The 24574-nt window shown below is 45.6% G+C and overlaps 1 protein-coding gene across 1 annotated transcript; it reads right to left on the reverse strand.

Moving 5' to 3' along the window:
• Positions 1 to 13067: 13067 nt before the first annotated feature.
• KCNV2 (potassium voltage-gated channel modifier subfamily V member 2) lies at positions 13068 to 19094 on the reverse strand. Its single transcript, XM_068927464.1, has 2 exons — positions 17661 to 19094; positions 13068 to 14100 (listed from the first exon to the last, which is right to left on the reverse strand). Exons 1-2 carry the CDS (start codon positions 19092 to 19094, stop codon positions 13825 to 13827), a joined length of 1710 nt encoding a protein of 569 aa, XP_068783565.1. The 3' UTR covers positions 13068 to 13824.
• Positions 19095 to 24574: the final 5480 nt, after the last annotated feature.

A 24574-nucleotide genomic window follows, 5' to 3' on the forward strand; every position in this document is an offset into this window, starting at 1 on the left:
TTTGTCTGCTGTACTCATTCTGCAGCGTGCGGTGTCAGTCTCAGTGGATGCTCTCAGAGACTGAAATTTCAAGGAGATTTAAGAGCCTATGGAAACTTCTGAACGTGCAATCCAAAAATTAAAGCTTTCCTGAAAACTTGTACAAAAATAACTGTGGGTGTATTTTCAAGTTGCCATGGTTACTGTAGAAACTGAAATGTCTGTTCTGAAGAAATTCCTATGCACTGGGCAGATATGCCTGTGTTTAATCCCCTTCTCTCCTGGTTCCCTCAAAAAGAAAGCAGAAAAACAACCAAAGACCTGTTCATGTCTTGAAGGACTGATGGGGATTCTCATCTTTTAAGAACTAATGAGAACAGAATGAAAAAAGTAAAAAGTGTCTGACTTTTTTCAAACTAGGTCCAGAGGGAGAGGCTGGTTGTTTCAGTGGATCCCCTTTTTTTTCTTCAATCTTCCAGAATGTACAGACTTTTAATAAGACTATTAAACCTCAGGGTTTATGGGTTTTTTGTTATCTTCCTTGTAGCAGGGGAGCGAGTCAAATTTACCTTCACATGATAAAAATCATGTGTCCTGTTGATGCCCATTGGCATCTTATTTTGATCCCAAAGAAGCAAATTGGTATTTTATTTTCTCATGAAATAGTATTCTGCCATTACTACCATTTGAGAGTATGAGTCGTCCAGGTTTCTTTCCTCTTACAGATGAGTAACACCAGATACAGGCCCTGATCTAATACAGTCCTGCTTTTGATAAATTAGGCAATTATTGGTATGAACCTATTGAAATCAGGAATTTGAATAAATATTTGCGTGAGAACTATTTACTCTCTCTATTTGCAATTTATTCTTTTCTTACGTGAGTTGTGAGGGATGATATATGCCCATGTATTTGAATTAGAAGTTGGAAGTATGCATTTTGAGAAACTTTTGTTTAAGTGGAAGAATTCTGGGACTGTTTAAAGTCTTAAGCAGTAAGAAAAACATTTTCTTGATAAGGCTTTCATTTAATGCTCTCTTGTTATCTGGTGCTGTGCTGGAAAACTGGTCCAGACATAGGACCAAATTAATTAAATCCTTGATTATGGGAGTTACTCTCTGCTGTTATTTAGCCTGACAGGACAGGCCTTCATGGGCAATGTTTTATTTTTAGTAGTGGGTAGCTAGCCATTATTTCTGGTAAGATACAGTGTCCTTAATAAGAGGTACAGTGCAACTAATTGTAAGTTGCTAGTTGGTTGTTGCGCTAACTTTATATACAAACACATTGGATTTAAAATGTATATGCCAGGATTTTCTCTCTGATACCACAAACAGCATCAGAAAAATCGGGGGGGAAATGTAATATCTCGTGTTTAAAGTACTAGGTGATTTTATGACTGAGGACTTTAAAGGTTCCAAGTGTTTTTACTCTTAGACTAAACTCACTCCTGATGTTTAAGAAAGCACCATTCAGCTAAAATGTACAGATACTAATCAGTATCAAGTTAATCATGTAACACATTCTTTTACTTCAAAGACTTATACATCCATACAGTTCGACAGCAATTTATCGTGTCCTGGATTTTCAAATTTCTTGCTTCTAGATGGTAGTGAAACATTGCAGTGTTTATAGTGTTGCATTTTATGAAAAACATTTCTGAAGACATTGAAGACTATATTAGCTATTACTTGTAGTTCTGGTGTGAATTTCGTATTTTATATACTTCAAATCTGTCTCCTAAATCAGTGGCTCTGTTATCAGACATACTGCTGATCCCCAGCTAGTTCTGCAGTCTATCAGGAACTGCCAAGCTCAGCACCCCTGAAAATCAGATTACCTAGACAGATGCTGAAAGAGACTTGTCTGCTTAGCAGGAAGGGTAAAGTATTCTAGTTCCCTTGGGAGCAAAAACTGAAGTTGCAGATGCTGTTTACAGGAATTTGTTGGAATTGATAAGTGCATTTTCTAGGTGCGTATGTTTAAATAGTGTATTGTTATCCAAAAATTGAAATGCACTGTTTCATCTTCATAAGAAGTAGTATATTGCATCTCACCTGTCCTGTCTAGGGGAAACACTTTTTAATATTTTAATATCAAGTATGCCAACATACCCAAATAGGCAAATTTTTAAAAAATCATAAACCTAATTTTAATTAATAGTTCACTTACTGTTTGGTTAATTTAAGCAGTTCTTGAGTTTTACAGTTGCAACAAGTGGATCCAGTGTTGCTTGTTTTTTTCTGTATCTGTTGATTTGCTGATAATTTGCTGACTGTGCTTCCTTCTAATTCCACCTAAGCTTTTGAGTACTAGTAAACACTTAAAGGTTAATCCCAATTAGACCTGACTGGCATTGATATGAAATGATCGTGCTTGTAAATGCATATCCTTTCCAGGATCAGTTACTGAAGGTTGCAGATCATTAGCTTCTCTAACAGGATTTTCTCTTGTGACAGTGAAACAATTTAAATTCATTATCTGATGCTAATTAAAATTAACTGTAGTGAACTCGGAATTTCTAAGGTCTTAGTTACTGCCCAAAATAACAACCTGATAGAAATATGCAAGAGCATTTGTAACTGAATACTTAGTGGTAGAGTAAAATAAAAGTGAAAATCCTAATATAGCAGTTTATAATTTTGAGGCTATGGAGGGGATTAAACTAACACTTAAATCAGGCAGAGACAGCTATTTCCAATCCAGGGAGTTAAAGGCAGCAGAAAAAGTAAGCCATAGCTAAGGACAGTTAGTCATCAATAAACTGAGTATCAAAAAGCTGTATAAGAAAGTGTGCTTATGTGAATCTGATTCAATGTTTTGACTATGTGCTTTAATTCCATATTCTAATTGCTTTAACTGGATGTCTTGCAACAGATTTTTGCTTTGTTTTGTTTTTAGACTGTGTATATAACTTCCTTTAAATTACATCTAACAACTTGGGGTGGCTGACCAGTAATTTCTCTTACAGACCACAGGTAAAGAAATAACACTTTAAAGACACATTAGTTAAAGTTGTGCTAAAGATGCCATTATTTTCCCAGAAGGGATAGACCTTAAATAAATTCTACTGCCACGGTACATCGTTAAAGTATTCTGGAATAGCCTAATATAAGAGAGGGGGAGGAAAAAGAGGGGACTAAAGACTATTTTATTGGCTTAAGTTACTTCACACAGCGGACTTATTTTTCCCCACTGTGAACTTTATTGGATACAGTACAATTTCTTTCCCAGTGTGCTGTGGGTCTCTCTATCGCAGCATGAAGACTAAGGGTAGAATCTATGTTTGAAAGACTGAAATAAAATCATTTGCAGTGTTTCTTTGTTCTTCTGCGTCTGAAATGGACTTAGCAAGGACCTCTACATACCTTAGTTATTTAAATTCCTAAAATTATTGCGAGCATCTTCACACAGCTAGCAGTATTTTTTAATTGCCAAGAAGAGAATGAAAGTGCACGTGCAGCAAGGAAGCAACTGTGTCAGTTGTAGTCCCTGAGAAGTAAGAATATTTCAGAAATTATAGGGCTTTTACGTTAGAACTCATCCAGAGATGAAGTGTGTCCCCTTTCTGTACTCCAGAGCCAACATCTTCTGTTGTTAACTTCCACCTTGTGCGGCTGCAGCTGGAGCATGAACAGCCAATGCTAAAACATTGTGAATGCTAAACTCATTACGTGTTTAGTTTAGAATGGAAAAGATGGTTTATATTATTTTGGTTCTTAGGAGATGGAAGACCCATAACCTTGGTAGCGGACTCTGGGTATCCATTCTTTGGCAGTAGGGGTACACAGATAGGTACCAATGCATCATATTACCTCCTGGTATAAGAAACAAAAGTTCCAGCTTTTCCCTTTCTCGCTGGCCACAGGAGCTACTAAGAATAACCAGTGTTTCATATTTCCAGTGACTCTCCACCAATTTACCTTTAGCTTAAAAGTAGAAAATTAGACTTCTCAGAGTGGGCGTGGGGTCCTCTGCACGTGCACCCACCACTTAGCACTGGGCACCTGTTTTCTACATAAAGTACTTCTGGCGGGTCCTATGGTATGTCTAGGAAAAAAAAATACTGCTAAACAAACATTAACAAAGACTTTTTTTTTCTTTTGTTGAGGCTTGTTACCTGTTTGAAGCAGATTCATCATTAATTGTGCTAATCAGGACACACTTCCTTCCAGCCTCTTGCCAGAAGTCCGTAGTGTTCGTTGGGCAGTTTGCATTGTCACCTTCGAGATCGTTGTCCAAAGAAGTCCCTTTAGCCTCACTACTGTGCACAGCGTTCCCTATCTGCTTTGTGAAAATACAAAAGGTCATTTTTGGCGTGTCATTCTTCCAGAATTTTCCCCATTTTCTCCTTGGGGTTTAAAGTGTGTGTATGGAGTTGCTCCCTTATATGCTCCATTCGGTGAGTGGTGCTTCCTTTCACTGCTGCAATTGTTTTGTTTAAAGCCCCCTGTTTTTATTTTCTGTTTCCAAATTGCTTTGAGACCCTAGGCTTTCGGGATGCATAACCTTTTACAAGACCTGTTAATGGTATATACTAATGGTGTATATGCTAACTGTCTAATAAATAGAAATGGAAACTGCTGGGAAGGCTTTTTATTTAAGAAATATACATATTGTAGCGTGCTCTCCACCTCTTCTCCAAAGTTCAGTAGCACAACTTTTCCTTAACATGAATTTTCTTCCTGTAGGTGCTTACACAGACCCCAGCCCACTTTACTGTAACACCCAAAGTAGCAAGTATGGTACCATTTACCAGCAGGGCTGCTATACGGAAGGAGTGAAGGGAGCAAAAAACGCTGACAGTAGTAAAACTGGAAAATATGCAAGGAACAGTTATTAGCCATAACTCCTCAGGTGTGCCTGATTTGCATTATAGACCTTTATGATTTTGCTCTTATGTCAGTGATGTACTTAAAATTTTGTCAAAGTTCTTAGCATTGAAGTGAGTTTGGTCATTTTGTCATTTGGCTGTCACGGAAGGTATTTTTAAGCCCTGGATTTCTGTGCTGCATTTGATGGAAAAGTGTCTTACAAGCACGCTGATGTCTTCCAAAATGCGACATCATCTTACTGCTTACTTAATTTGCAGCATCTTCCCCACATCTTCTTTTACCTTTCATTGCTGTACCTTGTCAGCTACAGTAGATAGAGTGTGTCTGCAGCGATCGCACCTTTTGTTGCAACAGTGGAAGAGTCATAAAAAGTGTCATGGAGAGAGCCAACAGGAGCTCTGGGTCCACAGACATAGGTATATTGATGCTAGAGGAACTGAATTAAGAAGTTGGCAGAAGCGGTTCATGTGTTTGAAGAACAGATGCAAAGGAGAAAAGGAGATGACACGCTTTTATAGCAGAAAGAAAACCCACCTAGGCGTTTTCCCACTAAAGACTTACAGATGTATAAGCATCTCCCTGATTTAAAAAAAAAGAAAAAGAAGAAGAAGAAAAAAAAAAGAAAAGGAAAAAAAGAAAAAAAATAGTTGTAGAAAAAGATGATGATACAATGTGGTAATTGTTCAATATATTATATTGGTTAAAGTTTCTGCCCCTAATGAGTGGTTAGATGAAGACTGGGTGCCAATATACCTGCTGTTTAGTCATTTTCACTGAGTGGTGATAGCATCAGTGTTCATGCCTATTAAAGTCATTCTTCCTATGGTTGAAGTCCTGTCAGAGACTGCTTTACAAACTATTGCCACCATTACTTCTGATCAGAGGTTATCTTCCAGTTTTTCTCGGTTATGTTCTACCTGAGGAGGTAAAACACTTGGAACCCGTTTCGAATTCAGAGTCTTTCCACAGCGAGCAGTGAAAAGATCAGGCAGTACCAATTTAAAGACATCTTTGAGAAACGTTTGAACGATTTTTCTCTTCAAAAACACTAAATTACTGAATTTGCAGTTTCACGTGTCAAATTGCTTGACGTTTAATTAGCCAGGGCACTGACACAAGGGAATTAGCAGAGCCTGCCCACCAGAACCCCTGCAGCTCCAGTGATTTCCCCCAAAATCGTTCTCATCGATGACAGGTGCCAAGCGTAACGTTACGTGTCATATTTTACATGGCATCATGCCCTATTTGAAGGACCTTTGCTTTCATGGATGAAGACTCTCCTTTAGACTATCTACCTCTTCAGTGTCCTGCTCGGGGGTCTTCGACAAGGTCGACATCGGTACAAGCACCCGAGATGGACAAGCAAAGGGAATACGGGCAGCAGCAGCAACGTCTCCAGTTACCTGTTTTCGACTGCTTCCAGTGCACATGGAGTATGTGCCATTGATCTTGCACTGTGCTTTAAGTCTTCGTACGGTGCACTGAGGTAGGATAACTATGTATGTATGCTCTGCTCCCAGGCAGTGTGGTGCTGCTCCAGCTGCCGTTACTGCCAGGTGAAGGCCGCTGCTTTCTGGCAAGTAACTTGCATTGGGTCATAACAACTAAAATACCCTTTTTTTTTTTTTTTAAACTGGCTTCCCTTTTAAACGTTTTTAATTAAAATGAGAGGAAGCAACTAGATGTCTCATTAGAGTAATATTTGCTGATTGTGTTGTTAAGTTTGTTATTCTTTTGTATAACCAAGCACTCTTACTCTGAAGAAGAGGCTGTGGTTAGAGATTAAAGGGTATGAGTGAAACCCAAGCAGTTTGTTTTTCAAAAGCAAAATGTTGCATTAGAAAACACTGGACTGAGCACTGTTTCACTGCAGGTTTCACTATGGTTAACTATAACTGGAAACCGTATTTACACAGGATTGTTCTTTTCCACACAAGCATGCGAAGCGTCATAGGCTACGTTGCTCAGATACTGAACGTGCATCTGCGGTGTGATTGCTGCCGCAGCTACTGGATATGGCTGGAGTGGTGGATTTGGTTCAGAAGATGGCCTTTGTGGTGGAATTTGAATAAAGAGCGAACAATGTGTACAGGGCGAAGCATGGGGAAGAAGGCCTTCACACAGGGAAGTGCTGTCCCTTGTCATACCAATAAATTAAACCTATAAGCAAGCAGGTGTTTGCAGATTTCATAGTGGTTGGGGGGGGGGGGTGGGGATGGGGGGGAGAGAGAGGTACTCAATGCAGGAGGAAAAAAAAAGCTTTGAAAAACAGTGCCAAAGAGAATCAGCTGGCACGAGAGTTTTGCGTACCATGAATACGGCAAAGCAGCAGGACGACGTTGGCGTAACAGCGGTTTTACAGCTGTATCGTCGTGATGGGGCCTGTGCAAAAGCAGGGATGGTGGCCCTCAAAGCTTGTGGGTTTTTTTGCTTCTCCTCCAGCCCCTCATATCAGCTGATCTAATAAAACCTATTTTGAACCCAGCAGCTCGCCTGCAGCAGCAGGAGTTAACAGTATTTCTCCAGCCTCCCCTCAGTGGCGTTAGCCAGGCCGTTGGCCACGCCGCCTCGCTTTACCGACCTGCTAGAGGCCCCTGTGCGTGGTTGAATTGTATTTCTATTAGTGAGCTGAAAAAAGTTTGCCGGAGGAACGGAGGGAGCGCGGCCGAAGACCGGAGCAGGGGCACGATGCATGGAAAAAACACACTCAGAAAATCGCCACTGTTTTATGTGCACCACGCTTACAGTGGGATGGCACTTGTTTGGGGCCACATTTTGCTTGCTTCCATTTAATCTGGTCAGTAAAGCATGGGGGATATTCACTTTTATCTAGAAAAACCCACTCAACCTACAATTAGGGTAACTTTAGCCTGAGCTTTTATATTCCCTGACTGATCTTCTGGTGTAAGCCGTGATATTTTTGTTTTGTTATGCTGTTTTAGAAACGTGCAGGTTGGGTATTAAACACGTTTCCGACATCCTCCGGATGTCCGCCTACGAATCAGTTAACTTAACTATGTATGTGGTGACTTTTGGGGGGGGGGGGGGAAACTCAGGGCGTTGGAATTGCCCTTTAGCCACGAAAAGAATGAGGAAATTCTTCCCCACCGTTGATTCGTTTAACGCTAGACTGAGGATCCCTTTAGTCCGACGCTGGTGATAGCGCAGATTTCATGGGACAGCTGGAAGGCTTTCACCACCTTGAAAACAACGGTTGCCGCCCGAAAGCCCCGGCCGGCTCTTCCAGCAGCCTGCACCTGCAAATGCAGCAGAGCCTGCTGGCACCACGAGCATCTCCCGCTGGATAACGCAAAGGGGGGGGGACCCTGGCAGAGGGCAGCAGCAGCGGCTCACCCCCTCCCCAGCTCGGCCTCGGGCGGCGCTGCTGCCTCTGGGTGTCAGCAGTGGACAATTTTCAAGGCAGAGACTGTGCTTTCCTCCAGGAAGCCCTGCTGCTTTGCCCCTGCGGGAGGCTGAGGACCACCACCCCCCCCCCCACCCGGGTTACGGTAAAACGTGCTCCACACTGCACGGGTGCGCTCAGGAGATTTTCCTGCGTTTCTGGAACTTTTATTTTTTTTTTCATCCCTAATTTTTTTTTTTTTAACCCAAAATAACATATTTGGATGTTACGACTTAAATACCCTGAAGGAGCGACTGGCACAGCCTGAGGGGCAGGGAGTCCCTTCGACTTCGTCGCGGCCCCATGCAGAGATGTCACTTCGGAGTGCAACCTCCCCGTTAAGGCTGGGCCGGCCCGCACCTCTACCCTGGCACGTAGCCTTTGGTAAGGGAAGCACCGTAGCTGCCCGGCAGAGCAAGGCAGGTCCTGCACGGGCGTTGCGAAGCTCACCAGCCTTGAGGGGCAGCGCGAGTGCTTTCCAGCCGTGGTTGGCTTCCCCCGGCTCATCCCGGGGGGCCAGCTCTGGTTTCATCCGTCCGAACCGGTGAAGGACATAAGCGCTGCCGGGGCGTCTGGTGGCCTGAAGGACTGCCCTTAGTGGTAGCGATGGACTGACTTCTGGCTACGACGCCAGTTTAGCTGGTTATTAGCGGGGGCCGGGGAGTCGGGGGGAGGGGGAGATGCTTTTGCTGATAACTAGAGCAAATCTGATCCAGAAATAGAGTCATTTTTGTAGAGTAGAATTAAACTCTGACAAGCTTTATTTAAAAAAAAAAAAAAAAAAGGTTTGATAATCTCTATCTCAGGAACTACCTGAGGAATGCTTTAATTTTTCTCAGCATATTTCCGTTAAATTACCCAAGTACCTAAAAAGCTAGCACCTCTGACCTTTCCTTTTTTTAATCCAAGATAAAGAGCTGGATTACAGTAGATTGCCATGTAATTTCTCTACTGCTGAAAGAAGTTAATGGAGTTTTTGTAAACAGCAGATAAGCATGAATAAAATATTTTTACATGACAAAAGAATAGAGCTCTCTAAACAGTTAAAGCTATTTTTAAGCAAGCAGACATTTTTTCCCTCTGAAGTTTATTGAGAGTTATTATTTCCCCCCCAAAACTTTAAAGTCTGGCTAACTTATATTTTTTAAAACTTCACATTTTTGAAGACTGAAGAGGCCTGGGAACAGCAACAGATGCCCTTTAAACTATGGTTATGGCTACCCTTGTAAGCACTATCTTTCTAAACGAGAAAAGCAAACAGCTGCTTCATTGCCTCGAAAAAAGTGATGTTCTTCCAGGATGAGGATCTGTGAAAAAGTATGTTCTAACTGGAATTATCTTTCCCTGCCTAATACAGGGAGAGAATCGTTAAGGATCCCCACCTCCCCCATCACCCACACCGGCACCACTTTCTTTTTAGGTATTTCCTAGGCCTAAAATGAGTAGGAGAAGTTAAACTTGGTTGTCTGAAAACGGAACCAGACCATCCAGATGAACAGACTGCTCCTTTGTCTACTAGAGACAAGAGGTTTGCGAAGTCTGTACTGAAATGTAAGGACAGGATACATATTCCTTCTCCCGCTGGGGCTCGTTAATATCTACAGTTAGTTAAAATGGAAGACTTGAATATGGTCACATTCAGAAAGGAGTCTAATTTCTCAGTGGTTTGAGGACCTTCCCCCCCCCCCACCCCGCACACCCTGTTTCACCCAAACCTTAACTATATGAAATTGCCACCTCATAAAACAGGACCTTCCTACTTTAGCTTTAATGCATGGCCCATCTTTGTGGTATTTATGCATCTTTTCCTTTGATGTTGTTCGCTACTCTGAATTTTTTTGATCATCTAAGCCCTGTGGCACTCAAGTAATCAAGATAATCAAGGCTGTCCCGCATTACTTTTTGAAGTCATCGTACAAAGCACTTGCCTACTTCGTCTGAGTAATCTCGGGACACCGAAGATGCTGCTGAACGTCTTAGTGGATGTGGTAGGGTAGATCAACTGCGAGTCCTTATCAGAAGGAATCATTGTATTAGCCGAAGCTGGCAAAAAAACGCTAGGTCCTGTTTCAAACCCAGCTGGCAGCCTGCTGGGGGTGGGCAGGAGTTTGCTCTGCAGGATACAAACTCCTCCGGCACGCGGAGCTGGCGGGAGGTCCTGCAGGCCTGGGGCAGGCTGTGGAGGACATTACTGATCTCTGGTTGCAGAACACGCTGACAGGGACAGGACTTAGGCATTCAGGGCAATGCCTGGTTGGTATTGTCATACCTGCATTGTAGGTGCGCTCTTCCCTATTGACTATTGGAATCCACCAGGTTACGCTGGTCACCCTCCAAATAGCATCAGTTAAGCCACAAGAGCCAAAATGCTCTGGACAGAAAGCTGTAGGAGGAAATCCAGAGGAAAAAAAAAAAGCCCGGTCTTTGATAAAAAACGAACACTAAATTCTGCTCTGCTGCCTTAGTCCACTGGGGACCCGTTCTCCTGCTGCACGGAGCAAAGCAATTGAGCCAGTTGTTGCTCACAAGATAGAAAAATGACAACCTTCTGCTTAATATGTCATCTAACGGTTGCCAGAGGTGTGTCCTCTGCACTTCTACCATGTACCTTGTGTCACCCCTAGCATGGCTCAGATCTCTCCAACTGGATTCAGCTCACAAACCAGTCAAGAATCTAACCCTGCACCCCCAAATCATCACATAGGTGCATTCAGCCAGCTTGCAGAGGTATCTAAAAGGTACCAGAGCCACCATCAGCCAGGTGGTGGGGCTGGATGGTGGAGGGAGGAGTGAGGAAAGCATGCGGAGAAAGAAGAGAGGAATTTCCTCCTCTCCCTACAGGGACTGAAATTAGTCTGCTCCGTGTCTGGAATGAGTATCTTGGCCCATGGCCACTCACTTATATTTTGTATTTTGTGGTGAGTGCAAGGTGCGTCGAACCACGCAAGGACCATAGACCCCTTGGACCGTGGGACAGTGAGGCCTTGGGAAGGGTTTGGTGCTTGGCCAAGATACTTAAATGTCTCTTCAGTGGCCTGTGACCCAGAGCTTTCCACCAGGTGTGTGCCATAAACACGAACCTGCACAGTCTTTCTTTTACTGCTGCTTGATGAGTCATTATTTACTCAGTACAGAGTGGAACAGCTTCTGCTAGAGGGTTCAGAGAGACCCACTCCAAGACATATTTGAACAGTTAGAGCAGTCGTATGGGACCTGCAGATAAAAATCCCTTTGGGCAAATAAGAGAGCAGCTGCTGGGAACATTCAGTTGATTAAAAGAGAGAAAAATCATTTTCTCCTGCTCATGTTTTATGTGAAAAGCCTATTCCAGTAGGTGTCTTGAGGAACATCTACGGGAAAGGGTCCTGCGTGAGAAGCAAATGGGGGAAAATGAGGCTGGTGATCTCTATCTCAAGTCTGGGGCTACCGGGGAGACTACCTTGAGCAGGTCAGTGCTCAGGCTCTGGATTGCTCTAGATGGGCCAGACGCCAAACAGCTCGGCTGCGCAAGGCTGAGCGCCTGCGTCCCATCCGCACGCTACGCGGCAAGCGCTGACTCCGTCAGACAGGGACGTGAAGTCAGGGTGTCCCGTGTCTCCGGCTCATCCCCAGCATTTGAGGTACGTTCTCTCGTGCATCTCACCCGCTCCCGGTCCCGTCGCCCCGTGCAAATCCGCAGCGCCCCGGCCGCCGGAGCGGAGCCGCTCAGCGCCCGCCAGGGGTTGCGCCTGCTGCTTTGTTTGCAGCCCCGAAGCTGCAAACACTCGTGGCGTCCAGCTCCCGGGGCTCAGCTGCGCCTTAAAGACAACGGGTTAGCTTTTAACAGCCCTGGTCGGCACACAATGTGCTGACTGTCGTTCCCGGAGAACAAAATGACAGATGGGCTGGTGATGCGTTTGTCTTGGGAGGCAGGGAACGAGCGGTGCCACTTGGTTACTAATTACCTTCTCGCCATTCATAAGGGGGAGGGGGGGAGAAAGCAAAACAAACAAACAAAAAAATGCCCCCGCGCTCGACCCGACTCACGTGGGCGTGGTGAAATTAATGAACTTTTTCACCCTCAGCTGTGCCAAGAGCGAGTGCCCCTGCTTGCGCCTCCCTGCTGCCAGGCTGCTGCACCGCGAGAGCGCCGCTCCAAAGCAGTCGTGCATCCTTATCAGCCACCATTGCCCCTGCTCCTTTTTGCTACCCTGCCTGGTTTTTCACACCGCTCAGGTCCGCGCATCAGCAAAAAGGCTGGTCTTTCAGACCTGTTGCTCATGTCCCTGTCTCTAAACTGCCAGAACTCCTCTTGTGCAAAAAAAAAAAAAAAATTCTAATCTGCTGCAAACTAATAAATTGAATTTTGAGCTTATCACCTTTTTTTTTTTTTTTTGGTAGTTATTTGTTGCACACTCTTTGGCATGAGTTTCCAATGTTCTTACACGTGGGAAGTTAAATGCGGCTTTGCGAGAAAGCTGAGTAATCTCGGACAATAAGGTACTACCGGAGGTGAGCCAGGGTGTCCTTAATGACTGTATGCACCAGAAAAGTGTATCCCCACTTCCTGTTCACTACAATCTTACCAGTTACTGAAGTAAGTAAGTTCAATGCATCTTGTGTTCAAATTGTATTTAAAGCCTTTCACAAATAAGTGCTGATAAGATCCTTTTTGTGAAAAGTCTTTATGAGCTATTATCCATTACATGTTTAATTACAACATTTTTTCAGAACTTTGCTCTAACATTTATGTCCCATTATGACCCATTATTTTTCTAACAAACAACTCAATAAGAAGATGCACTAAACGTTGCAACATAAATTTAGTTTATCTCTTAATCCTAAATCTGAAGAAGCTTTTGGTCTGGAAATAATAGTCTGGAAATTGATCAGTGAGATCTATCAGCTCAGAGTGGAGATTTCTACGTTGCTTCTTACCATTATAAAAGACCGTTACGGAGGTGGTGGGGGTGGAGATAGCCAAACCGACGTGTTACTCGCCTAAGTAAGACAATTCACAATGCCGCATTTGACAGACAAAATTGGCACACAGAGCCGTAGCTACGTGACAGTGTAAATAGGAGCTGGAAGCTTAAGGAGAGGAGACGCTGCCAGTATGCAGGTAAACGCTCCAGGCTGTTTTCCTGGTTTTGAAAGCTGCTACAAAACCAGTTTCAGCCAGGCAGTCAATATAGCGGGTATTCTACCTTTGCGTGCTTTTTCGGACTGATCGCGCTGACGCCAGTCGAGCCTGACCACTAGCAGTTGGCTTTGCAGCGGTTTGGACCAGGTGGGTGTTAACTGCGGGTCTCGCCAGCAGCAGGGGGTTACATGTTGCGTGGGTCAGTTTCGGGGCCTCCGGGTGGTGGGTCTGAGGAGCACCGTCCCCGAAAGCGGCCGAGCGGCAAGCGCTGCTCTCAGCCCCGCGAAGACCCAGCTCCCCAGGTCTCCTCAAGCAGTCTGAGCCGTCAGCTTCTTCAGACAAGACCCTCCACCAAACAGCTTTCACCATCTACCTTTGTGACTTTGCGGCTTTTCACCTCGTCTTCGTTAGACTCGGCAGGTCTGCTCTTCTCCTTTCTCCTTCAGCGGCTCCGCGCCCTCCGCGCCCACGACGCGTCAGCTGTGTCAGTGCCGCGACAAACGGTGGGTCGCCCCTTCTCCGCAGCACTCGGATATCTTCTTCATCGCTCTCCGGGTGAAGTCCACCTTGCCCCGTTCTTTCTTGAGAGCCGTGTACTCGTAGGCCTTCAGCTTGCTGTAGTAGTCTGAGAATTTGTTGTAGAGGATGGAGATGGGCATCCCGTTCAGGATTATTCCGAAAGCAATGCAGAGGAAAGCGAACAAGCGGCCGAGGTGAGTTTCCGGGCACATGTCTCCATATCCCACTGTAGAGATGCTGACCTACAGGCAAAGCAGTGCGGCTGGTTACCTGAGAAGGGCAGTACGAGCAGGTGTCTCCTTCTAATCTGTCCAGACATGATCAGGGAACACGGACAATTCTAAAGTCAACGTTTGCGCGCTTTGTATCCTAAACCTGAAGCGCTGTCTACCGGCTTTCTTCTGTACAGTGCACCCTCCCCAGTTAAAAAGAAAATAACCCTCTCTTGCAATAACGGAAAACAACGGTGTGGCTGAGCAACAAGGAAGGTTTTTGACAGCTTTGTCCTGCAGAGGGAATTTCCAGACACGTTCCCGTCCATCCTGCCCAGCAGGTGGGTTTACTGGGCCGAGGTGAGCAGCTCGAGGTGCTCCCTGACGGCACAAATCCAGCGGCAACAGCAGCCCTGCTCCTGCATCCCCTCGATGGGAACGACAGCCTCTGTGTCTGAACTGAATGCGCTTGCAAAAGCTAGTATTTGGGAATTTACTGAGGTATGGGTTACGTGTTGAGTCTCACCTTTATTCATCATGTATTATATATATACCATGTATACCACATATACCACACACACATGCACGCACGCACACACATGCACACACACACACACACACACACACACACACACACACACACACATATAGGTAGTAATGAAAAGCACATGAAAAGCTTCAGCTACTTGCAAAATGTATTTCGATAATGTTTGCACTATAGGAAGAAGTGGCCTGGCAGAGCTCTTTTGTTTGAAGTTTATAAATAAAGTTCCCTTTAACAGTTATATAACTGTAAGAAGCTATAGAAAAAAACAAAGATCTCATTCAGGTGCCCGGAAGCCTTTGCTTGCAGTGTGTGCTTGCAATATGTATTTATGGTGATAAATTGTTTGTTCTTCCTGCTCAGCTATACGTCAGAGGTTACAGAGGCATGTTATAGTATGTGCGCTTTCCACAGGCAACACTCCTCTTGTTTTAGCTGACAGGTACCTGGAAACTTCTGCTGAATTGTGCCTTGAAAAAGGGGTTGGGGATTGATGACAATGTTGGGGTATTTTTGTGGGAGTGCTGATATTTAGTATCTTCATGTCACATGAACCTGTAAATCTTGCCATCACATTATGTGTACAACCTCGCAGACGTTCTCATTTTCTCTTCTGAGCCTATGCATGCGTGAAGGAGCTGTGTTTTATATGGACTGCGTACTGCACTGAGTTCTGCAACGCTGCCAGTGTAAAATTTGGTTTGGGCTGAATTCATGTCCACTAGGTGTTTGCTTATGGGGACGCTGCATATAAATGAAGTACTCCCAAACAACTGGTACAAAATAACTCCTAAGATACATTCCTCCAATGCGTACATCTTGGTAGTTTTTAGTCCTTACATTTAGTGAATATAACTTATTTTTCCCTGTTAGGCATGATTTCCAGACTTCTGCAATCTGGCACATCCTAATCTAACCCCTATGCAAGGGATATTTTCCAGCCAAGTAATCTTATTTAATTTTTTTTTCACAGTATCTGAAGACACTGCACGCATCTGTGAAAAGATAATGTGAAACTCTTTCAGCAGTAGCTAAAGCGCAGGCAATAGCAGTTTCATTGCAATGCCCTTGTGGCTTTTGCTCTGAAATAAGTGTTTGGAAGGTCACAGTGTGCAGCCTGCCATCCTCTAACATGCTAAATAAAATGTTATTTCAAATGAAGAAAGCGTTAGGGTACATGAGACAGCACTGGATAAGCATATTTGTAGGATGCACCTGGTGCTTCCTGTGGAATAAAAGGGATTAGTCATTTGGTTTAATGGAAATTAAGTCACTGGATTTGAATGATAATGCAGGATAAATATCTCCAAAAATAAATACTGAGATGAAGGCAAGATGCTTATCTCTACCAGCCAGGACAATATCATTATCCTGTGATAAGGTCCTGTTTCACTGGCATCCTCTTCTACATCACCTAGGGCAATCTAGGAGGGATAACTGTTGTTTTGTGTGTGAGAGACTGTCGACATCATTGTTGGATTTTGTTGAAATCTGAGTGATCTGAATATTTTAAATTTCTACTCTAACAATAAATAGACTTACAAAAGAGTTATGACATACAATTGCACTGTGTGCGCTACAGCTCCTCTTCTGGCACCCCTTCCTGGCTTAAATAGGCACTTATCATGTATATAATTGTGTAGGTTTCATAGGAATATCTGAATAACAATGGCCCATCAGCTTGCAGGAGTAAGCCCTAAAGATTTTACATGCATCCTGCACGTTCAGAAAACAAGACATAAGGCAATGGCCTTATTCCAGTTACGTATGAGGTGTGATTTTTTTCACAACCTTTGCATATCACTTACAGATGCCACGTAAAGGCCATATTACAGGACCCTTTGCAACATACATTGATTTTCCCTCCTTCCCACGCCCCAGCTTGGGGGATGCTCAGCGCATTTCTGCAAGAGCATGCACATCACATACATGTCTGCCGGGCGATGACGTGCTAGAGCAGGTGGAGAAATCAAAATGGCCATAGTCCGATGTCCCTGGCTAAATCTTCATGCCCTGGAAAGGTGTGAAACCAACAGCTTGGAAAAATGCTACCTCAAACCTCCCTCCGCACCGCACAGTAGAGGACGGGTCAGTTCAGACCTCCCAAGGAGATGTGCCTAAGCGCGTGAAAATGAGGTCATCCTGGCTCCATTTCTGAGGCATGTCCGCGGAGCTCAGCCACTGGCCCTCACTCCAATTGCCATTTTGCAATGTGAGCTTCTCCCTGCTCGGGATAGGACTAAAAACACGCTCTTTCCTGCAGAGGCTGCAAAAAAGATGCAAGGTGATGTTAACCTGCCATCACTACTGACTGGTGTGGGATTCAAACCAGCAGCCCGGACGTGGCTGGGCAGTTCATCCCCTTATCCATCCCTCGAGTCGTGCTGAGCCTTTTTCCATTTTACTTCTGTGCAAGTCTGGCACAGTAGAAATATCAGCAATGTTTTATTCATGTGCATGTGTCTTAGGGGTGTCACCTAAAGAACAGGACACAGTGCCTTATGTAGAACAATTGTTGGTCCTATACACATTTTTAATAGCCAGGGCTCTGGGACAGATTTGGCTTTACAGGTTTGACTGTGTAGAGCATGCCTAACAGTACATAAACTATGTGTTATCGTCTCGTAGATGTTTGATGGGTTAGAGTAAGTGTTCGAAAATACCAGCAGAAATGAAAATCCCACGTTCTTCTGCAACCAGCTAGCCTGATAGGCACTTTTTTCCCTTTTTTTTTTAGTGCTGTCTATTTGATTAAGTGGGGAAATGCTTTCCTTTCCTGTCTGTTTGCCCACTTCTTCTTTAAAGGGCAAGCACCGTATGCATGCAGTGGGATGGGAATTTCAACACTGTCGGCCTGATTAAGCCTTGATTTAAGCTCACAGCAGAGGTGAGTGAGTGCATATGTCCTGTAAGCTCAGAATTCAGAGCAGATGTTCACCGATCTGAGCCTGCTGTTTTCAAGACTGACAGCAACTCCAGCAATGAAGGGGAGGGGAGGGGAGGGAGGGCCTCTGGCTACCCAGCAAGGTGAGATGTTTTTACTTACGGCAGCCCACCACCACGCATGGGGGATGCTGGTGAAGTTGGTGCTGGAGACGTCATGCTCCACCGTGTAGACCATGGCGGAGAAGGCGAAGATGCCCATGGCAATGAAGAGCAAAAGGCAGCCCACCTGCTGGTAGCACTGGCGCAAGGTAAAGCCGAAGGCACGGAGCCCCGTGGAGTGGCGGGCCAGCTTGAGGATGCGGAAGATGCGCATGAGACGCATGATGCGAAGCACCTGCCCCACCTTGCCCACCCGTCCCACTTTCTCAATGTCATGCTCGTGCTGAGAGCCTCGGCCCCGGGGCTGGTCGTCATCAGCGAAGCACTCCAGCAGCAGCTGGAGGTAGAGGGGCAGGATGGCAATGAGGTCTACAGCATTGAGCGCGCTGCTGGCAAAGCGGCGCAGGTCAGGGGTAGAGACCAGGCGCAGCAGGTACTCCAACGTGAAGAACGCGATGCACAGCGTCTCGATGTGCTCCAGGACAGGCCGGCTCTCCCCGCTCTTCCTATCCACCTGCTGCATCTCCTCCACGGTGTTGAGTGCCAGGGCCACCACGGAGATGAGCACGAAGAAGCTGGAGGCCACGGCCATCACCTTGGCAGTGACGGAGGAGAAGGGCTTCTCCATGAGGTTCCAGAGGCGCCAGCGCTGGGGACCGTAGTAGCGCATGTGGTGGAAGAGCTGCTCGTTCTCCTGGGCCTCGGCCTGGGAGCGCAGCTCGCGCTGCACCTTGAGCTGCTCGCTGAGCTCGTCGCGGCGTTCCTCGAAGCAGATGCGGCAGCAGCGCGGCGTGTATTTGAGCCGCACACCCCAGTAGCTCAGCTCCTCCAGGAAACTGCGAGGGCACAGCTCGTCCCGCACACGCAGCACCCCCGAGGCATAGAAGTTGTACACCAGCTGGAAGACAGCCGGGTCCCGGTCAAAGAAATACTCGTCTACCTGGGCGGCGTAGTCATCGCACAGGCCCAGCTGGCAGCGGCGGTCAGTGGAAGTCGCCAAACGGCCCAGGCGGGTCTTGGGGTAGATGGCCACCGCCTGGTAGGTGAGGTGGTAGCTTTGGCCGCCGACGTTAATGTTCAGCACCGACGAGGTGGAAGCCATGGCCGGGGCTCCAGCAGAAGGGGAAGGGGAGCAAGGAATGGATGAAGAGAGCTTGTTTTCTCCCTCAAATGAATCTCCATTTGGCCATTTTTCTTGTTCTTCCTCTTCCTCATCTTCATCATCCACGTAATAGTTGTAATTCCCCTCAGGTCCCAGGAGCAGTAGGGACTGGGAGGTCAATGGAGCAGCAGCAGAAAAGCCACTCTGCTTGTCTAAATGCATGCTTTCGTTTTCCTTCCCCTTGTCGGACGGTTGGAGAGCATTTGATGCTTCTCTCTCTCTTACTTTATGTTTTGGGAAGAGAAACTGCCCCCTCTGGTTAAACTGCAGCATAATATTTTTCTTTACTCTTTTCCTTTCTTTGCATTCACCTGACTGAGAAATTAGCACCAGTCCTTTGCAAAACCACAAAGCCTGACAGTTCTGCTTCCTTCTCTCTCTCTCTCAGTAGTATCAAGCACAGCAGCACTTCTGCATTTTTTCTCCCTGCCAGCCGCCACTCCAGTTGTGAAAGCTCAGTGTGAGATATAGACACATGAAGACTGCTGTTGACTGTTTTAATCTTGCTGACAGGGAAGATCTGAGTGCTTAGAGAAGGGGATTTAGAGGATATTATCCTGTTCCAGCCTCATCTCCCTCAGTCTGTGACGTGAATGATTATGGATCCATAAATCTATGAATACTCAGTCGGAAAAAAAATGTAAAGTTTTATTGCTAATAAAAAACCAGACATTTCTCTAATCCGAGTGTGTACAGGTTTAGAATAATCTCAAAGTGAAAAGGTGTGAGGAAGCGCGGGGAGAGGGAGAACAACACTGATTTCTTTCATCTACGCAGCTATAGTATGCCTCAGTGTTCCTTAATGAAAATAATGAATAATTAATATGCAGATATTGAGTAGCACTTTATTCATTCAGGATGGTAGCACTTAAAATGCCTTCCAAAGGTAAGCGAATATATTTCATCTCCTTTTCCTCCTGGCTGGAACATCAGCACTCCATCAGGCTGAGGGCTGAGGAGAGCGGCAGGATCTGCCTGAGCAGGATCTGCTGGGTGGTGGGACCATGAGTTTGGAGCAGCTAAAGGGAAGGGGAGGGGGTGAAGGGGTTTCTAACACACTGCTTAATTTCAGAGTCTTTGTGAGCTGCTGAGACACTGGGTACAATGCTGCTCCTGTTTCTCTTGCAGGGCACCTTTAGTAGCACCAAGACATGTACGTTTCCGAGCAGGACGGGAAAGATCCTGTTCATTTCTATCAAGGTTTCACCCTGGCCTTGATTGAGCTGGCTCAAGCACCTCCAGTGACGATGAACATCTGGAAAGCCATTTTGCTTCCCCTTGACCCTGGGAGCTCCTCAGCCGAGCTGGAGGTCTTGTAAAGCAGAGGTTATGCACAGTTGAGGGACAGCATCCTAGGCAGGCTTTTAGCCCCTGCATGGCAGGCACTTAACACCAGCTCCTTATTCCGTGTATATCCAGGCTGGGGTATGACTCGGCAAGGCATGGGAAACCTGCTAGCGTTGGCAGCACCCTTGCCTGGCTGGAATACCTTGGGGGCAGCCAAAAGCCCCACTTTGTTTTTACTGTTTCCCAATCAGAAGAAATTCCGGTTGGAGACCTGGAGCTATCAGTGTGACTACGTTAGCTGTCCCAGCAGTCTTGCAACAGCAATTTTATTAAAGGATTAACATAAGCAGCAAACTACCCTGAAGCATGGAGGACGAGGGAAGGTTCTGCTTCTTGCCCTTGTTCCTCAAACATTAATGCCTTTTATTGAGTAATTTGATGCACAACCAGCCCCTAAAACACAGACCTCTCTTGACCTTGACGAGCAGCCAAACTTTCTGTTTTTCTTTTCCTCTCATCTTTGGCAGTGTTACCTTTGCTTTCCTTTCTGCTCAGTGACCCTATTTCAACATGCGGGGATGGAGACTTGCCCAGGACTTGCCTGTCAACTAAGTTGCCTATGAATGGTTAATTTGGTTTCTTCAGCCAGAAACGGACCTAAAAGTCAGGCTTCCTGTGTTAGTGGACTTTTGCCAGGCATCTGGGCCTGGACGGCACCACCAGGAATGTCTTGGTGTGGCCTCAGTGCTGGCTGTGGTCAGACCATGGCCAACAGTCTGGCCCTTCAGCCTGGCTCTGAGCAAGGCGGAGTCCGTAGGCCTGGGGAGCAGGGCATGATCTGAGCAAATATGGATCCTCAGGCCATGGAAGAAGTCCATGACCTGGAACTGAACCAGCTGCAATGATTCAGAGGCTTCTCAGATCTGGATAGTAGCTGCTCTGAGAAGCTGTTTTAGGTTGACGGGCCTGAGTTCTGCCCAATTTTGGGTTCTTGCGTGCAATGCCAAGTGATTCTGTGAGATAAGCTGTATAAGAGAAGGAAACTTTGGGGTTTTATTAGGTTGGCTGACATAACTGGGAAAAAGACAGATGAGCTTTTGTCAAACAAGTGCTTCTTCAGGGTCTGATTTCTGTCAGTTGATCTAATAGAAAATATTACTTCTCCCTTCATGCCTTGCCTTACTAACATCCTTAGTGGTATTGTAGCCATGAAAGTCTACTCCTGGGAAATACCGTATGCACATAGCACAGCCTCTGTAAAAACGTAAATGTTGCACGCTCCCTTAGCCTTTTTTTATTACTAAGAGCCGTCCCCTGCAGCCCTGCAGCCTGCCTTCCCTCCCAGCTCCTGCCTGGTCAAGACATGCTCCTGACAGGGCCAGCAGCCTCCTACGTGGGAACAACCTGGGTGAGTCTGAGCAGGTCTGGGTAGAAAAACTGTATAGTTACTGTGGGAAAAGTATTATGGGGGAGTGACCACGGGGGAGTGCTTTCTTCTTTTTTCTCCACCTTCTTCCCCTCCCCCCCTCCTTTTCCCCCAAAACAGCTTTTACCGTTACATTCAATGATGGACCATCGGTGACGGACCCTGTAAATAAAGGTTTTTGCATGTGAGCTTGTCCCAGTATCCTTTGTGCAACACAGTGGCCGATGTTTCTTCATTGTTCAAGCGTAGGTTGGCTCTGTTGGAGACACTACCAAACGGGTAAATATTAGAGCGGATCATTACACAATACTTCTTTTCTCAGTTTGCATCCTAATGGAGGCACCACGCTGAACAGGTTAAGGTGTCTTCAGGTTACACTCTTTAAGGCCTGGAATATTAGCAGCTCGTATTTAGATGTGTTTGAAAATGTGCTGCTGTGCAAATTCTTCTCCACTGCCATTCTCTTTCTTGATGCAAAAGGTGAAGCCTCTATTCTGAGGGATTATAGGTGCCTTTTTATGATACCAGTCTACTTTGAACTTTAAAATATGCCACGGTGAGTCCTTGTTAGCAACCTTAGCAATATAAATTAACGTCCAATTTCAAGGCTGTTTCTTTTTCTTAAGCAAAGTAACTCAGACATAAGCTAAAACCAGCATGCAATATCATCATTTTATTATCAAAAACTCTTGAATGATTCTTAATCAGAATTCAGTTTAGAGTACAGCCGTATTACTCTTGCCGTCCTTGCTGGCAGCATTTTGTGTGCTTTTTGCCAGACTCTCTGGTCTCACCGCTGTGGAGGGCCTGGTAAGGCTTGCTGCTCACTACCTGCGAAATCATTTCTCATGGCACACAGCAGCAGCAGGAGCTTCTAGAGGGTGATCTGATTCTCAGACGCTGAAGACTCAGCCTAGATAAAATAATGACGCGAACATTTTTCTCCTTTTTTCCTTAGCAACTTTATTCAATGTGCTGCTTCTCTTCATTACAAACTTTTCCAATAATTCATTCATGGATCAAGTGAAAAGTTAAGTGTTAGCAATAAGAATTGCATAACCTTTTCTTTTATGGATTGAAGAAGAAAAGTGAAGGTTAGGCAATGACTAACAGAGGCGAATGCTGTCTAATGAACCAGACAATGTTCTGGAAATAGGCTTCCTGAGAATACCATTTTCACAAGAGAAAATCACAATTGAAATTCAAGAGGGTCATGAGAAGACGGGTCTCTGTAAGTCTCGTCTTAGGAAATACAGATTTTTGCCCAGCAGAGGCATGGTATAGCTACAGTGCTTTTTCACTGAGAAAATCAGGTCAGAGTTGAATATGCTTGCTTTTTCTTGGTTAAAAAATGAGCATTTTTTTAAAATTACGATTACCCTAAAGAGCTCGTATAGCTCTGTAGGGCCTAAATGAATTAGTTCCTGCCCCGCTGGAGGAACTGTTCCTAGATTAATAGGCTGTCAGGCCAGGAAGGGCCTTGAAGATCATCTCTTCTGACCCACACGAACAGTGACCCCAGAGCTCACTCAGTAATTCTGTCATTGCACTAAACAGCGTGATTCAAATTATGTTAACAACTTGGAGACTTACATGACATGCTCAGCTATCCCTGGGGAACACAATGAAAAGTTACTTGGGGGGGCTTTATTTCAAAGGGCCCGGCCAGGCTTTTTCATTAACCTCAAGTGACCGCTCAAGCTATGCTGACACCGAGGAAAATACTGCTAACGGTGACTATTAATGTCTTAATAATTATCCGTGTCATAGTAATAACGTTAGGGCACTCAAAAAGCACAGCAGGGCTGGAGGCAGGCTGACTGGCTGTTAAAACCAGGAGGGGTGGCTCAGGGAGGAGGAGGGCTAGGATCCTGTTCTTTCCCTTCTGCTTCTCCACGCACCAGTTCATCATGAAGAGTGACTGCCAAGCAAACAAGCAAACTGAGCGAGAGCTTTGCCAAGACGACAGCTCTACTCAGAGCTGAAAGCAGCTTCCCTCTGCCCTTGCTTTCCCCGCGGCTCCGACAGGCTCAAACGCAAGCTGCAGTGAGCGGGGGCATCCTCGCTGCTCTGTGGTTTCGGTCACCCTTGCGCTTTGCCACCCTGGCAGACCATCCCAGCCCTTCGAGAGCTGTCCTGCTGGTGGAAACATGCTTCCCTGCTCGCTGCCTTCTCTGCCCTGGGGTTTTCCACCTGCCAGCCCTGCTGCTGCAGCCTCCCAGCGGGGGCCGAGAAAGGGCAGATTTGGTGGCAGGAGAGGAAGGGCGAAGGGGAGACTCATCAGCATCACCCAGCTCATGCGGAGCTACCTCCTGCCTCCGCTCGCCAGTGCTGCCCGCGCAGAGGCCGAGCAAAGGCTGAACCAGCCCTGAACACAGGGAGGTTTGCATGCAGGCAGGGAGCTGGGCAGCTGCAAAACATGAAGCAAATCCGTCCCTAGTATTTAAGCTCTACCATGCAGCTACCATTTCCATCCCAATTTGCATCTTGTTCCTGCTGTGATATCACCTGAAAACACAGGCAGAAAGTTATCTGTAAGAAATAAAGTCTGGGTTAGTCAGTCAAAGTCAGGAGCAACCTATCCCAGCTCTTAAACCTGGATAACGTGAGGCACGTTAGCATCTGTCTGCTGTTTCTTCTTCTTAAGACCTGGGTTTATTCAACGTATGATTCTGGCTACAAAGCTGAAAATTGTCTGAACTCTGCCCAAAAGAGGATGTTTGAAAGTGTCGGAAGACTACAAGGGGTGTTGTTATGCTGACGGTATTAAAGAATAGCAGGATAAAAGAGCCCTTTTAGTAAATATGAAAGGAGTAAAACTAGCAGGGGATAGGAAGAGCTCAAATGTCTGGGCAGGAGGGGTGGATGATATTATAACAGACTGATGCCTGTACTGCTAAATCGTGAGTCAAACTGTGTCTTGCTTGAAGGATATAGTCTGGCTAAGATCTTGCCATGAACTCTGACGTGGGGGGAAAGCCACTAAATTTTCATTCACAGCTTTAGAGGAGCCACACCGTGAGAAGAGATGAAATGAGGC

Source organism: Struthio camelus, chromosome Z (genome assembly GCF_040807025.1).
Source record: "Struthio camelus isolate bStrCam1 chromosome Z, bStrCam1.hap1, whole genome shotgun sequence".
Lineage (NCBI taxonomy): Eukaryota > Metazoa > Chordata > Aves > Struthioniformes > Struthionidae > Struthio > Struthio camelus.

Excerpts from the sequence above, each read along its gene's own strand:
- KCNV2 (XM_068927464.1), bottom strand. The coding sequence starts at position 19,094 with ATGCTGCAGTTTAACCAGAGGGGGCAGTTTCTCTTCCCAAAACATAAA. Across the intron at positions 14,101-17,660 it reads ATGCGTGGTGGTGGGCTGCC|GTCAGCATCTCTACAGTGGG; the intron begins GTAAGTAAAAAC and ends CTTTGCCTGTAG.